We start from the raw sequence: 15,907 nt of genomic DNA on the forward strand, positions 1-15,907 counted from the left end.
ACTGAAAAGTGTACCCAAAGAAATTCAACAGAAACAGAACTTTGAAAAGTTAGTTGTGGTGCAGTGAAGTCAAATTTGTCCATCTTAATGGAAACCGTAGGTGGGGATATACACTGGTATACCACCGCCTGCAGGACTAGTTCAAGGTTATGTCCACGGCAGGATGTTGTTAAGCGTTACTGAAAGCTGATAGGGTGACTTGTCATGGCATTTTAAACACACTGCTGAACAGCGGGATTGCCATGGTATAACATGGTCAGATTCATATGGAATGTTTGGTGAAGATAACCTTCCTTTTCTGTCCTCCTGGAGGTCACAGGCTCCAAGCAACTCCAGCAGTAGTTAGACCCTGTGAGGAGGCATGCATTATATATGACCACCTGGTGTAGAGCCAGACAGAATATTAGGCAAGAGTTGATTAGGAAGCTGAGACTATGGTGTAACATACAGTCAGGATGATGGGGGCTGCTACTGGCAATCTCAGGCCACAATCCTCCTTATATAGATAGGTACTGGTGGGCTGAGGACACAGTCCTACCTTTCTTCCAAGGTACTTACAGGCTGAGGACATACAGTCCTACCTATATGGCAAGGTGCTGGCAGACTGAGGACACACAAGTTCTACCTATATAGCAAATCTTTGTCAGTGAATTTAATGAGGACTTGAGCTAGGTCTTTTATGGGGACTTGTTGAGCTGTAGCGTAGACCTTTGTTACTTTTTTCCGATCTGGTTAATAATTCAGGATTACCAATGATATTAGTTGTGAATTTAAATTATCACCAAGTTGTCAGCTGTACTTGCAGCTATGCCTTAAACCATTTGAGGAAGAGTCTTATGGGATTTGTTTGGGTGAAATATTTAACTATTTCCATTTTATTGTGTATGGCAGTTTTGGGGCCAGTTATAAATGTGAATTATAGAATTAGTACTCTCCCTACACATCCAATATGACGACAACTGGCTGGTCCCTCTGCCAATAAGCTGACTATGGTTGATACGTGTTAAACAATGTAGTTGATGGGATGTCATAGGATGGGTCACTTTTCCCATCTCCTGGGATGAAAGCTCCAGCAAGCGTTTAACACATCTGGCAACAAATTATTGTAATCATTCAATCAAAAGGTCTTTAAGTCATTGGTACATTTGACCCGGTTATACACCAGTTATGTGGGACATATTCCCCAATTATTGGCTGTGTAGTTCTTCTGAACTTTACCATCGACTGAACATCAGCCACAGGATTCAAATTTTGCTGAGGCCACTTACAATGTGAACTTTTCTATGTCTCATGGCTTGTGGGCTGACCTACATTATGACTGACATACAATTATCCTATAACTGTGCAGTCAGGCAATGGGAAGCTATGGGAAGCTTGAATTGAAAGAAAAATCTGTAAGAATTTGAAGGTTGCTACCACTTGCCTAGAGGTCAAATATTTCTTAGCTTGAACTGATGATGAAGATGCACTAAAAAATATGTTGTTCCTGTTATTTATGGTTTTTGCTCATTTTTATCAATAAAATATTTCTTTTTACCATGCCATGGATTGGTATGGGTATATGAACATGACCACAGTTGTATACCGTAGTGATACATTGTTTTTGAATGAGCTTCATTCTCCACATGAGTAGAATGTGTGAAGCCCATTTCTGGTGTCCCTTTCTGTGATATTGGTGGAATATTCCTAAAACCGTACTCTGTTACTTCTTGTTTTTGAAATACCATGATAACAGAACATATACCATCACAGTAGTGGATACAGTGCTTGTTTCAAAGACCTGTTAAGGTCTGGGCTAGAATTGGTCTTTACCAACTTCTCATAAGGGATGACTTACAAGATCAGGTGACTTGCTTGACGCATGTCATCGTATAGTATGTAAGTTAATACATTAATGCTTATACTGTCAATCACAGGATTCTGAGGTCCAGGCATGATAATTTACAGACTGCATAAGAATTGCTGAATGAAGTCTTAAACAAAATGTTTTGAATAACCAGATAAATTTTGTAAAGTTTCTGTTGTTTGGTAGATGTTGATGATTGTAGCACAAAGTGTATTATTTATCTTTATGGCCCCATTACAAATACTGCTTAAGTGTTAATGACAGAGAGTATCTAGGGAAGCGAATCTGTTAATCTGTTTTGGCAAAGGGATGTTTTGACTTGCTGTGATATGTTTTATGCTTTGCGAGACACTCAAGCTTTAATTCAGAATCTTAATAAGTGGTCTTTTATATTTTGCAGATTGAAGACGCGATGCTTATGTTTGACAAGACAACCAACAGACACAGAGGTTTGTGTGTTAACATAGCAACTGTTGCATCATGGGTACTCATAAATAAACAAGATGGCTAGTAAGATTGGGATAAGGAGGTCCTATTCACGCAAACAGGGAGGGGTATATCATTTCGGCAGTGGCAGGGACAGCTATCACTTCTATCCAGCAACTCACTCATCAACATCACTAAAAATTAAGACATACATTATTTGATGAGAAAAATCCGGAATCATTCGTCCCTTGCTGACAGGTTTATCAGTTGTGTAGGTAAGATACTTCTGATTTTACACTCCATTAATAGAAACCCTGGACTGAAGAATGAAAATTAGAATAAAATGTGCTTCTGATGTAGACATTTTTCTAACCTTTCTCACCCAGCCTGACAAAGTTCCCACGAATAGTTGCATCTGCAGGGGGGAACCGCCCACTGAAACTAAACACACTGAGAAAAGCAAAGGCAGAGACCAGGATGTTGCTTTTGTGTAAGACAAGCCAGACTCTGAGCCCCAGTGTTGTATGGAGGCAGATGATGATGTTTGGACAAATGTTCACCCCTATCCCCAAATATTTCAGTAAATGTCAGAGGGAATTTCAGGAACAAAAAGAAGGGTCAGTTGCAAGGGAAGATAACCCTTGTTTGCCCTGGTTTGGGGGTTACGCAAGGAAGTCACTGGGAGGGAGTTCCACAATCGGTTCTTTGAGGGCTGCAACACTGATGGGTAAATTAAGAATTTCTAAATATTTACACAGTAGCACATAAACAGTGCAAAGAAGAATTTTATATTTTTGACTGTGTAGGAGAGGATTAGGGTCAGGAAAAAGTGAAGAGTTGTAAGGAAAGTATTATCTGAAACTGAGCTATCGAGTTACTAAATATGATGGGCAACTGCTGCCAACCCTGCTGATTATTTCTGCAAATGGCAGAAAGCTTTATCCCAGGAAGTTTATGATTTGAACGGCAGCTAGAATAAACAGCTGGTGTTTAAACTTGGACTAGGGGGAGGGGCAGGGGGGAAAAGGACTAGAGGGGGAACCGGGGCTGGGTGTGAGTTAGCTGGTAGCCAGATCTGTGCCAGACACAGAGAGGAACCTCTAGCAGACATGTGCACTGTATCATGATATATAGTGAGAGGAGGTCTCCCTGATCTGAAGAGGCTATTTCCCAGAGTTAATCCCTAGCATTGCTCCCTTACCCTATGTTAACAGTAACAGAAAGCATCTCAACTGCCCTCTAGGAGGGTCGGTGCTGGAAGTCTTGGCCTGTCGACTGCCTCGTTACTAGCAGCTTTCTCTCACATTCTCTGCATAGTAGTTGGTAGGAAGACAGCACTTACATACCATGCTATTACTTCTAGTCAATGCTCACTGCATCCGTCTGCTAAATGTTCATCTTTTACCCATCCTGCTGCTGAGCAAGGTGTATTATATGCGTGGATGAGGGGTGATTTGTAGTAGGCATGCCTATTAGCTGTAGAGGCAATGTATGATTCACAAGGCTGACAGTCGGGGTAGGAGTGAGCCGAGGAGACTGTACACCCCGACAGTTTGGCACTCCAGTTCTGCTTGGAGTTGGGGGAGTTTCTACTCCCGTTGGCTGCTTCTTACGCAAGAGTTGCACAGTAGTCGTAGATGTTTCTGATTGTTCTAAAATCTTACATGATGTATATCTGGTGATTGATGTAGCAGGGGTAGATGATGTTGCCACCATAGAGGTAGTGTCGTTGTAGTTGTAACAGCAACTGTTGTAGATGTAGCTGCTTTAGACGCTTCATGGTTCTGTAGTCCTAGCAAGGTGATGACCGTAGTCTTCTTGGTTCTGCTAGTTGATAGTTCTAGTTAGATCTAGATAGATCATTTCAGGTTTGTGATTTTTCATGGAGGATATTCTGTTCTGGAGTACTTAGGCTGCATCATTCCTTGGAGTAGCAAGATGCCTGGTGTGGATTGTTATAAGAATGGTGTCAGATATTTACTACGATCATGACAGGCGCAGAGCTCCAGCTAGTGTGTCCTCCTCATATGGAGCAGCTATTAAGTCCAACTATGTGCCACCTCTAGGTGTTGGCCATTAAGGCATCAATTGGCGTCATTCTGTGACTCTAGTTAGTGTCCACGTTGAAGATGATTGTTTGGGTGGACGACTTCATGTGATAATCTTTGGAGTACTGATCGTGAGGAAGCAAAAGCCCTTTGCAAATGAAAGAAAACTGAGCTAGATTGAATTAATGGCCGAGACAAAGCCAAGTTGTGATTTGGGTTTGGAGACAACTGTCAATGTTTGTGAAGGAAGTAATTTTCCACAAGGACGTCACATCACTTGAGCTGGAATTGATCGGTGGTTTTGGCGTCTGGTTTTGGATGGCAAATCTCAATATTTCGAAGGAGACTGAGCGACCATCTTTGGCTGGAGATGGAGTCAATATCGCTGTGTTTGCTCAAGTTGACAGCATAGTGAGGTGAGAACACCATTCTGTCTTCTGGTGGACGATGGCGACGACATCTGGGCAAGTCTGGCTCTGCTTCATGCTTCATAGAAAGTAGTTCCGGTGTATGTAGAAAGTAGTCCCAACAATAGCTTACATTTGAAAATTCATCTTTTGTTATGTCAGTAAGTATTTTGAAGAGTAGTGTTAGTTTGTTCGAGTTGCCACATGCATGACTGAATTATGACATATGTTTCTTGTATTTATTTATGTCTTTATGAATATATTTTGCATCAAAATGAAAGTGAAATGGATGGGTTCCTGAAACCAAATTCAATGCGATATAGTTTAGTACGATTATGTTTGACTTGACCACTACGTAAAACTGATCATACATGACAATGCATTTGGTGAGGGATTATGGGTACTGGAAAGGAAGAGGCAGTGACTTTGTGTCTCACGGTACGCTGTCGATTGATCGCTTCTAGGTACTGCTTGAGACACAACTGATTTCAGTAATAGAGTGGGTGAGGCAGACAGTATTAGCAGAGTAAACAGGCATACCACCATAGATAAATGGACTAAATCAGGTTATGGTATTGGAACGTGTTCATCTAGATGGATGAGTGTATTCTATTACACAAAATAAGCAATGGCAGGCCACAAATGAAATCTATTCCAATTCAGACTAACTGTCCGTGTGGAAGCAAGTTGGCATGTCTCTTGGATACGTACCATGATTCATTTACATCTAATATTTCTTGATAAATTTATTGAAACATCATTCGTGTAGATAAGTACTGTTTTGCCTGCCGGTCTAACATTTGACAAGCCAGGGCAGTATATAGGAGGACCAGAAGGGTTTCGATGCATGTGTAGAGATGTTGATTTCTGAAGAAAGAGGCAGTGATCAATATGGTGTAGTTGGCGGTGACCTCAATACGATCCGAGGCAGCGTTCCCAGTGGGGCTGAGTACGTCATGATGGCCATTGATTGGGAACTTGTAATTCCCCTGGGCCCGCTCTCTAGTCGTCTGCCCGACATGCTGCTTTCCCTACAACAGGTTTTGCATTAGTGTATATATGACCTTCCCTCCCACCCACAAATTGCTAAGAGACATCTATTTGTAGAACTTGCGCAGACACCCTGTATGGTGAATGTAGAACATGTTCTCTGACCATTCCAAGTAATCTACCAATTCCGGTCAGGTTTCATTTCACAGGAACAATCATTATTTGTTGTGTGTGGCAACATTTATGTGAATGTTCTGAGAGAGTTAGGTAATAATTTCCTTGCAACTGGCGGTGTTGTTCGTGTGGAACTGTTTGCCATGGCTATCAAAATAAAAAGTAAATATTTTCTAAATTGATTCAGTTCAGTAATGTGATTAATTTCTGATGTTTGTGATCATTTGAAGCTGTCAGTGACCCAATAAAAATATCGTTAAAAGTTTTTAAAAAGTCGTAGAAAAACACTTCCAGGAAAGTGTCAATAGAGAAGTAAGTAATCTTGTGACAAGAAGTGAAATCCCAGGTGGCACGTTTCAGACTCTTCTATACGTGTTATGATATACCAGACTCTTATACATGCTATAGCATACAAGACTGTGTCATCCATATGATAATCTACAAGACTCTTTATACATGTTACATTATACAAGACTCTTTATACATGTCACAGTATACAAGACTCTTATACGTCTTATGATATGAAAAACCTTGTGTCTTAATATGTAAGACCTGTGTGAGTCATATTAACAATAGCACCCTCATTGCGTCAAAATATGATGCATGTAGCAATGCGACAAATCTATAGTTTTGCAGGGTAGGGACATTCATTCTCACTATAGTCTCACGTTCTTGCAATTTAAATGTGGAATCGTCTTACAAGAGATGCACAGAATTCAAGACGTGTGTAAATCCCTGTAAGGGCCATGTAAGTTCGCATCAGTAGCTCTAGAGGTCAAGAGAAAGGGAAAAATGAGACAAGCATCACTGAACACCAAATCCTGAGACACATTGTGAACAATAGGCAGAATATGGGCACATGAGTATGGGTTGTGCTCCACTGCCATGGTCTTGTCATCAGAAGGATAAAGCAGCTTGCTGATCAGCCCTGCATGGGGCCCATCGGCCTTGTTGGCATTGTCACCCACCACAATGGGACCCTCAACATCCACTGATATGTGCTAACAGTCCTGTGTGGAGCTCAGCTTCTAGTCCTCTGTCCTAGGCTGACATTTTCTGAAGGTTATTTGAACTTGCAAATTATGATAAATTGAACCAAACCTGGTGTTAGTGTAGGTGAAATGTTCTGAGATTCTTATAATTGTGCTGGCTTTATTTCAAAGGTTTTTTCTGCATGCTTCGCTCAAGATTTGTTGAACTTTGGGAAATGTCCCTGACTGGAGGCAGTTTCAATTCCTATTGTGTAAACAGCAGTTGTTAGGAAGTCTTTGTCAGCAGGTGCCCCTCTGCAGGGACTGTTGCCAGAAGGAGGTATGCAAATTATTGCCAGGTGAAAATCTGAGGGATAAAAAATTGCACAATATCCAGAGGGCAGTGTTACGAGTTTAACAAAATTTGTTTGGAGATTTTGCAACAGAAAAAGATTGATAAATCTTTTAAACAACACTCCAGGAATGTGCACCAAACAGATTGGCCTTACAAAGATAGTGATCAAATATTTAGATGATAAAATTGAAAAAAATGAGTGGTATTGTAACTGGGAAATTAAGCTGAACTGTGTTGCAGCCAATCAGTAGATGGGAAGAGAAGGGGATATCAAGTGTTTATTACATGGCAGGAGGGGCCATTAGCAAAGGAATGGTGCATGGCAGGGGAAGAATAGATAGCAAGGGAAAACAGACATTTAGATTATAGACCAGTAATAACTTGATATATTTGTCAGATAGTGTTCAGTTTTAGTGATAGCATAAGAACTCTGAAGAGATAATTGTAGTTGTAGTTTTATGCAAGTCAGTTTTAAAGTAACCTTGACAACAAACAGAAGTAGTCAGATATAATTGCCAGATACAGATCATCCTGTTGTTTGAAGGTGGGTCTGGCTATGAAGGATGTGTAGCCACTTGGACTGTGCTTTGCTGTGGGAGAGGTGATGATGGATGGTCTGCAACTGTGAGTGTCTGTTTATGGAAGATAAACAATCTTCACCTGCTGCCTCACACCAGAACTCTTGGAGAACTGGTGCCAGTATTTCCCTGGTGTGAGATCATGCCAATATCTCACTGGTGCCAGTATTTAATTGTGTGACATGACACGATTCCAAGTCTAAGATGCCAATTTCATCATGATGAAGTGATGCCTCTATCTCCATTGGTATGAGATGGTGCCAATGTTTTCTTCGTGAGATTATGGGTTCCAAAGTCACCCTGGTTGCAGATTGTACTAATATATCCCAAGTATGAGATAGTGCCAGCGTATCCCTTGTAAGAGATCGAGCCAATATCTCCATAGAGTTAAATGACCGTCAATATATGCCTGGTGTGAAATTGTCCAATGTCCCTAATTTTACATGGACATACATTAAGCCAATATCACTTCCCTGATGTGAGATTGTCCAATATCTCCCTTGTGTGAGATGGCATTAAGATACCACTGGGGCTAGATCTTGCTAACATCCTCTTAGTGTGAGACAGTGACAATAATACAGTTTGTGTTGTCAGGTCAAAGTTTGGCCACTATGATATCTGAAATTAATTTTCATTGACATGAATGTCATATTCATCCATCAAGAGTGTGACAGCCAAGAGGGAAAGCTAGAACCCTTGAGTGATTTTTGTCAAAATACTACCTTCCTGTGAGATGAAGAATTCCAGACAGCTGACCCATATTAAGGTTAAATGGCAAGATGATGCACTGTGGTAATATACATGTGCCTACGTCAGTGAAGGGCAGGCTATTAGAGGCCACGTAGATGTAGAAGCTGATGAGATAGCACCATCAACATTCACAGATGTAGCTGAAATTACTAATCCTTACTTCCTGCTTGAGAGCCAACACATGACCTTGAACAGATCCATCAAGGTCAAAGAGTTCAGACATTTTGACTCATTAGCAACAGTTAAACATACATGCCTTGTAAATCTGGATGCAGTCAGCTGAATCTTTGTGGCTGCCTCCATATCTACTCTGCTGCTACTGCCACTGCAGCGCCAACGGGGTGTGTTCACCGGCAAACATAGTGTGCCGTGGGTTTGCTGTGTTTTGTGAAAGGTCTTTCCGTTAAAAATGCTTTCCATATTTTCCTTTATATCTTGAATCAGTTCCGCAGTGGAATTTTTCTGGCAATAGGTATTTTTTATGCCATATTAGCAACATGTATAATTTGTGTTTATTTGTCTTGGAAGAATGATGTCTTGAAAGCCATGCAGAACATTTTAAAATGCTGCATCATTTTCATGGACTTCATCAAAAGATGCTCAAACATCAGCGCCACTGCAGTAGAAATTCCTAGCTGACAACAGCCTTCATCATAAATGTCCATTTTAATTTCCATCTTGGTAAATGCGAGTGCCTTTCATCAGAATGAGTAAAGATGGAGGCCTTTCATTCACCTTTCATCCTGTCAAAAAACATTAGTTAATAACAAGAATGGGAGGAAATCAGCAGAAGTGGGCCAGAAATATAAAAGACTACCAGCCTTTGGTCTATGTAGACCTTTCTTAATTAAAGACATCTCTTCCACCTCATGTCCTGAACATTTTGCCTCAGGCAAAGCTCAAGAGTTTGTGTGTTATGTTATTAACATGATATTTTGTGATATTGCCATTATGGCAAACAAAATGTGAGTTCATCCTGATCCAAGCTTCCTTCCTAATCAAAGGCATCTTTTTAAATGACGGATATCTGGGAACAGATTACATCTAAGCTTGGAACATGGTAACATGTGCGTAAATTGACTTAACTTTCACCCTTCTGCTGGAGTTTGCAGTCCTTCCAATGTCAGTGTGAAGCTTGGCTAATAATATGTCGGTTTGCCCTCCAGCAGCTAAAATGAATTCTAACAGAACCAAGCCATTGAGTCTGGTTAAACACAAACTACTTTCCTCCATGACAAAACAGTCGCTTGGGATAATTTTTGTCCATCATGCAAAGAACTGTTGATTTTTCTGACATTTCACAAGAAAGAAAAAAAGAAAACTTGAAAGCACAAGTTAAAATTGTCCTGTGCCTATTAAAATCTTGGGAATAACTGCATTGGCTATGAATTTGTGAGGCAGGGGAAGCGGCTGTTGGTTCACCAAATGTCACAAACCGTTTAACCTGTAATCTAATGCTAACTTACTTCATTAGAGAGTGCCGATTAATATGCCGGTCAGGTGGCGAGGGACATGCAAGGTGGAGGGTCAGGTCAGCTTGTAAGTCGTGTGCTAATTATGGAAGGGAGAAGATTTTCTGCAATGTTTGGGAAGTATGTTAATTATCCTCTATTGTACACTGGCTGAGATCTGGCTTGAGGCCTTTAGGAGAAAGCACTCAATGAAATTGATACGGATATTTCACTGGCAAATTGAACAAGTTGATAGGACTACCTTGCAGGATGGGATCTGTATAAGCCCTTGCATTTGGAGTTAGGCATATCTCACTGAAACCTCAATTCATCTGTACGTGTTTGGCTTTGCACAATTTCAAAAATTAGATTAATAATACTTGAGGAATGATCCCCCTTATTGGCTGGTTTCTATGGCAACCACTAAGAAGGGGCATATGGGCTAGATATGAGAGTGTGAGATCCCGAGAAACAGGCTAGATAAAGATTTAGTGTTGGGTGGTGTCATTACTGAAGAATAGTTGAATGGTGGTCTTGAGCAAATGGATCAGTTCTGTAAGCGTGTGACGGTTATGTTGTCTGTCGGACTGCCAGCCAGCGCAGGATGAACCAGGAACATTGTATTGATTTTGAAGACGAAGAAGATCGCTTTTCTGAGCCTCCACTGATGAAAAAGTGACTTCCAGTTTATCTCTCCAGTCAAGTAAAAGCACCATTTTGAAATTGATTGTGATACTTTTTCATTCTCATATATGCCAAGGTGTGAAGAAGACTTCGGTGAAGAAGGTTCTTTGATGCAAATTAAGAGCATGCCAGGAGTGTAGGAATGTAGGCCGGCTCTCAGCCTAATTGATATTGCAGGTTAGATGTGGGGGTGCAGCAGGTTAGAGGTAAAAATGGTTGTTGGCACACTCACCGAGCAGGTTCTGCTCCTCTCAATTTAGATTGGCTTCAAGTCACTGACGTCAGAGAAGTTTACTCTGTGGAAAAAACAGATGCCCCAGTTTGACAACTGACAATAATTCAGTATGTCTCGTTTTTGTTAAACACATTGTTTCCTGTAAAAACAAGTAGTTGTGCATCCCCATCAGATGTTTGGCTATGTTGCTTTTGTCAAGAGGTCTGAACAACAAGAATGTAGGACTCTAGAGGGTTGAAATTCAGGAAGTCTGTTCAAACTAAGATGTGGAATTTGAGACAGATTTTGCCACTGCATCAGGTAGTGTATTTGAGGATGTGAAACATTTGCTGATGATAAGGGAGGTCAATTGTTAAGGATGTAAGGGGCATTTGCTGATGCGATTGTTGAGGATGTAAGGGGCACATGTTCAGGCCACAAGGGGCAAGTATTGAGTATTGACTTGAGAGAAAGGAAATCTGGAAAGTAAAAATAAAACGTCACACATCTGTAGCTCAAGTTCTTCAGTGAAAAGTGGGATCTGTATCAAGTTTTTGCTCCAGTTAAAAAGGAAGTGCCCCTCGTTCCAACTAGTTAGACAGCAGTTAGTTAATGTGTTTCTATATTTGAGTTAAGAATGTTGGTAATGACGTTAATCATATTGGCTGGGGAATATTTCCTGTACAAGGCCCCTGGTGCACATTTAACAAGCTTATTGTTCAAATCTGTGCCTGCAGCTACCAAGATGGCTGAACAGGCCACTACATTACCACGGAACAGCTCAATATTGGACGTCGAAATGCAGCTAGCCAGAGTGAGGTTTTGTTTTTAGATTTTATGGACATTTGTCATTTGTTTGATGGCTGAGAAATACTTCTTGTTGATAAACCTGCCAACAGAATTGAATATTTGAAAACCTGCCCTCTGTGATTGGCAACTGGAGGAGATAGACTTCCTTATCATGCTGAGTTCCAGCTGCAACTTTCATCTCTTTGTTAGCTATCACCAGAAAGAAGCAGATATTAAATGACTGGCATTTCATGAAGTACAAGATCCACATTATTACGACATTTGATTGTTTCATTTTAACTTTTGAGACAAAAAAATTGCTGGATTTTGAATTGAATGTTCTAGTTCCTCCTTGGCATCATCTTATGTTTTGGTTTGAGGTTGATGGATTTTAGTGTAATGTATAAGACTTAGGTAACACTAGGTTGATAATTTCAAGAGATGCAGGTAAGGTTGGGATGAGATATGCTGAACACACTTGCATGTGTCAGCTTGTGTCAGTTGAGTACACTTCCTGATAAAAGCTGGAACTGTACACAGGGGATATCTGGCCTGTCTTCTGAATAATTTACCCACCAAATTATATTTTCTCAGTTGGCTTGGCCCATGATGTGAATATTAATCAATCCACTGTCAGTAAACAGCATTCGTTTTGGAGGCAGTCTTTATCAACGATAACGAACTATTTTTAGCCGGACTGGGCAGATTGACAAGCGTGACAGGGTTTGTGAATTAAACATCGTTTGGTTCATTACTCATTAGGTAAGAGCAGGCTAAATATGTCTGATAATGAGTGGAAGAAAATCAATTATAGTAGGCACGAAGTGAAGCTGGTAAAAAAAACTGAATTCCGAGATGCACAAGATCGTGAGATGGAGGGCGCAAAGGTTGTCAAGTGTGGTACCTTCGTGCCTGTATCCACAACTTGTTTTTGTGAAATACACGACCGGCCCTGAACATGAATAGCATAAGCACTTTAAACTAGAGTTTCGAAGGAGCACCATGCTTGGTCCGATGTTTGTGAGAGACAGATTAGATTACATCGTAGTTACTGTGTTTATTTTGTTGGGTTTTTTTAATCTCTGAAAAGCTGAGGGATTCATTTTATGACAAGATGGTACGTTCAGCTGAGTACACTGACACAAAATCCATCCATGTTGAAACACTCTTGACTCTTGGGTTACAGCAAACTGGAACGTCTCTTTTTTACATTTTCTTTCTTTTTCTGTGAAATTCCATTTTGATTATATGGTATTGATCACATTATAGGGGCCAATTATATCTCTTGACATAAGGGGCAACAATTTCACATGACATGAGGGGCAGCAATTTTTCATTGGGAAAAGGAGTAAAACACTCTTCGTAATGGCGCTTGTCCTCCAGTGCTAATGCAGGTTATGGCATCAAATGAGATTCTCTATCTGGAGCAATCATAACATTTCGGAAGCTGACAAAAGAAAAACTGATCATAGATCGATGATTTGAGAAGCACTTCCAGGCTGGACAAGCTATGGGTGATCAAGATGGAATCTTTCTCATATTGACGTCTTCACATCAAGAAATTTCAGAAATCGATATTCATCACTCAGTTAGTGTTATTACAATGATGAAGACGAAGGAAAAGCTATTTGATTTCTTTTGCAGTTTGCGCTGTGCCTGTACTGTTTTCTTCTTCATGTAATGCAGACATCTGTGAAAGGAACACGCAGGAAATTGATGAATCCTCTCCATGTCTTTGGTTGTTATCCTCGGATGATGCGCTGCGAGAATTTACATACCTGCTTATTTCCTTGTTATGCAAACTCCATTTTCTATTAATGTTTGCATTTGTTTGACTTATGAGTGTGGTTGTTTGTTGAAATTGGGCCGTCTGCTACTGTCACTTTAACATGAAGTTGTTTGACATAACTTAGATTGAATATATGCTCAATATTACAGTTATGAGAGGTTTTCGAACAAAATGGTCAGTTGGTAAAGGATAGTCGAGAAAATACTAGTATATTCTGTATATCCTGGTAAGTTCTGTATTATCATACAGCTGAAATAGAATCAATGACATTTCTACAGCGCTGGAAAGGTGATAATGTGTAGTTAGATAGGTTTTCTTGCCCAGAATGATTTGGTGATGGTGAACAAATTTTGTAGCAGCATTAATTGTGATCAATACAAGTTGAGAACTTTACGTTAAAGTTGGCAGTTCAGTGACATCAAACACAACACATTTGAGGAGGGGAGTCAAATTCAGACATACATTTGATGTATTTCAGTATTTAGTGTTGCAAATGAAATTAATTAATCTTATATTTGGCAGGCGGCTTATATTCATCTTCATGAAGTGGTATATGACTCAATATACAATAGCCATCCTTTCTAGTATATGCTATGTATTCTTCATGGTGATGTTCACATTAGTCCATATCTCACCGACCTGCTCAAGAGGAACATTGGGTAAATCTCTAAGCCATGGTGCTATCGATCACTATTATTTTTGACTAACTATAAAGTGATGTTATCCCCTGTGGGAACGGTTGTGAAGTAGATGATTAATGAAGTATGGGATAAGATAGTGGTAGACACTGCCTGTCTGAATGAGAGCTGTAAGGAACAAATGTTTGTTGGATTTGGAGATAGGTGACACTGTTTAAACTTATTGGTGTAAACGTGTATGTTCGTCTGTTCATTAAGAAAACTGCAGAGCCAAAGCATATATATATTTATCTAACCTCACACATAAATGTTGCTGTCTGATTGGCTGAGCGCTCTTCTGTTATTTCCAATTTACCCCATGTACCCCATGAAGTGCATTGCAATACACCCCGCTGCTAATAGCAGTCTTTCCTTAGTTTGTGGTAGTTACATTTTTATCTCAATGTTTGTTTATGTTCCCTTCGCCCTTCGGGCCAAAGGTAACAGTAACAAACATCAAGGGTACCTCAACCTGTGGTCCCTTCATGACCAGTAAACAACTTACATATTTATATACCTAAAGGGGTTTTTGTCACCAGGATGAAATCTCAGGACTAGGATATATATAGAAAATAAATAAATAGATATGTGATAACACCTATACTACTACTGTCTTTACTGAGGTGTTAAACTGGATTTTTTAAGGGTTCCATAAATTCCTTTGTGGAATAATGACCATGAATCTCCAGTGGACATGACCTGACTTTAAGTATCAAGCACCTGCTTATGTTGTTGTTAATCAGTAATGAAGTATCTCCTCTTAATGAAATACTGGACACCACAAGTCTCTGGTGTATCCCTGGCCTTCACATCATTTCATCCTGATCATCACCTGTACTGGGTAGTCTGGATTAGGTGTGCGTCATTAGTTGCCAGGATCAGTTTGATTCTGAGATTGGTCGTGTGAATTCAATGTCAGGTGTAGCCAAGTGGTTATAGCATCGTTTGTCTTCACCAAGACCAGATTTCGATTCTCCAGATGGTCACAGTAAGATACAAGTGGTTACAGCATCGTTTGTCATCACCAAGACCAGATTTCGATTCTCCAGATGGTCATACTAGATGAGCTGGTATACTTTGCTGGTATGTTTCTGTAAATTATCTGTTCATCATTGAGTCATATAACTGATAAATATGACTGATGATAGACAATGCAAGAGCTGATACAATATAAGGCTGAAATTTGCATTGATGAGATTATCATTGATCCTGATGTTTTGCAGGCTAGGTCATAAAACACATCATCACACCCTTATGCCCTAAAATGTGAGTTCAGTGAGGGAATAATGTACATTTATCACATGACAAGTATGATACTATCTCCCTAAGCACATTTTCTAATCCAGTGTGATCACAGTGATCATTGGCTCAGATGGAAATATAGATGAATCTGTACCAGTTCTTTGGAAGTCATTGTGGCCGATTGTAATTGAACCCCACTGGTGTCAGAAGAAGGATTCTGAAGTATTGAGCATGCAGTCATTGGCCAGGCTTATAACGCCCTGTATTGCCACCATAAAACATAGCCTTTCAATATCCAAACCCGGCCTTTATCTACACATAACAATTAATGGGACAGCTTTATCAAAGGCCAATCCGCAGAGATTATTCCAAAGTTGGAATTAAATATTGTGTTTGTTGCTTGGTTTGATTAATTATTATGCAGAATGTTTATACTTAATGAAAAAAGAAAATTGAATTGACTAGCATGTCTGAAGTCGTGTGTTATATACAAGACAAGCTTACATTTATCCAGTG

At 40.0% G+C, this 15,907-nt stretch overlaps 1 protein-coding gene across 5 annotated transcripts in view; it reads left to right on the top strand.

The window, feature by feature from the left end:
* LOC137256364 (RNA-binding protein Musashi homolog 2-like) overlaps nucleotides 1-15,907 on the top strand; it is an 87,836-nt gene that overhangs the window by 35,205 nt on the left and 36,724 nt on the right. For all 5 annotated transcript variants that reach the window (XM_067794208.1, XM_067794194.1, XM_067794183.1 and 2 more), the window contains exon 7: nucleotides 2,247-2,295. In XM_067794208.1, coding sequence (XP_067650309.1) covers nucleotides 2,247-2,295 — 49 coding nt within the window. The remainder of the gene's footprint in view (nucleotides 1-2,246; nucleotides 2,296-15,907) is intronic.

The sequence above is a fragment of the Haliotis asinina genome, chromosome 1, assembly GCF_037392515.1.
Source record: "Haliotis asinina isolate JCU_RB_2024 chromosome 1, JCU_Hal_asi_v2, whole genome shotgun sequence".
NCBI lineage: Eukaryota > Metazoa > Mollusca > Gastropoda > Lepetellida > Haliotidae > Haliotis > Haliotis asinina.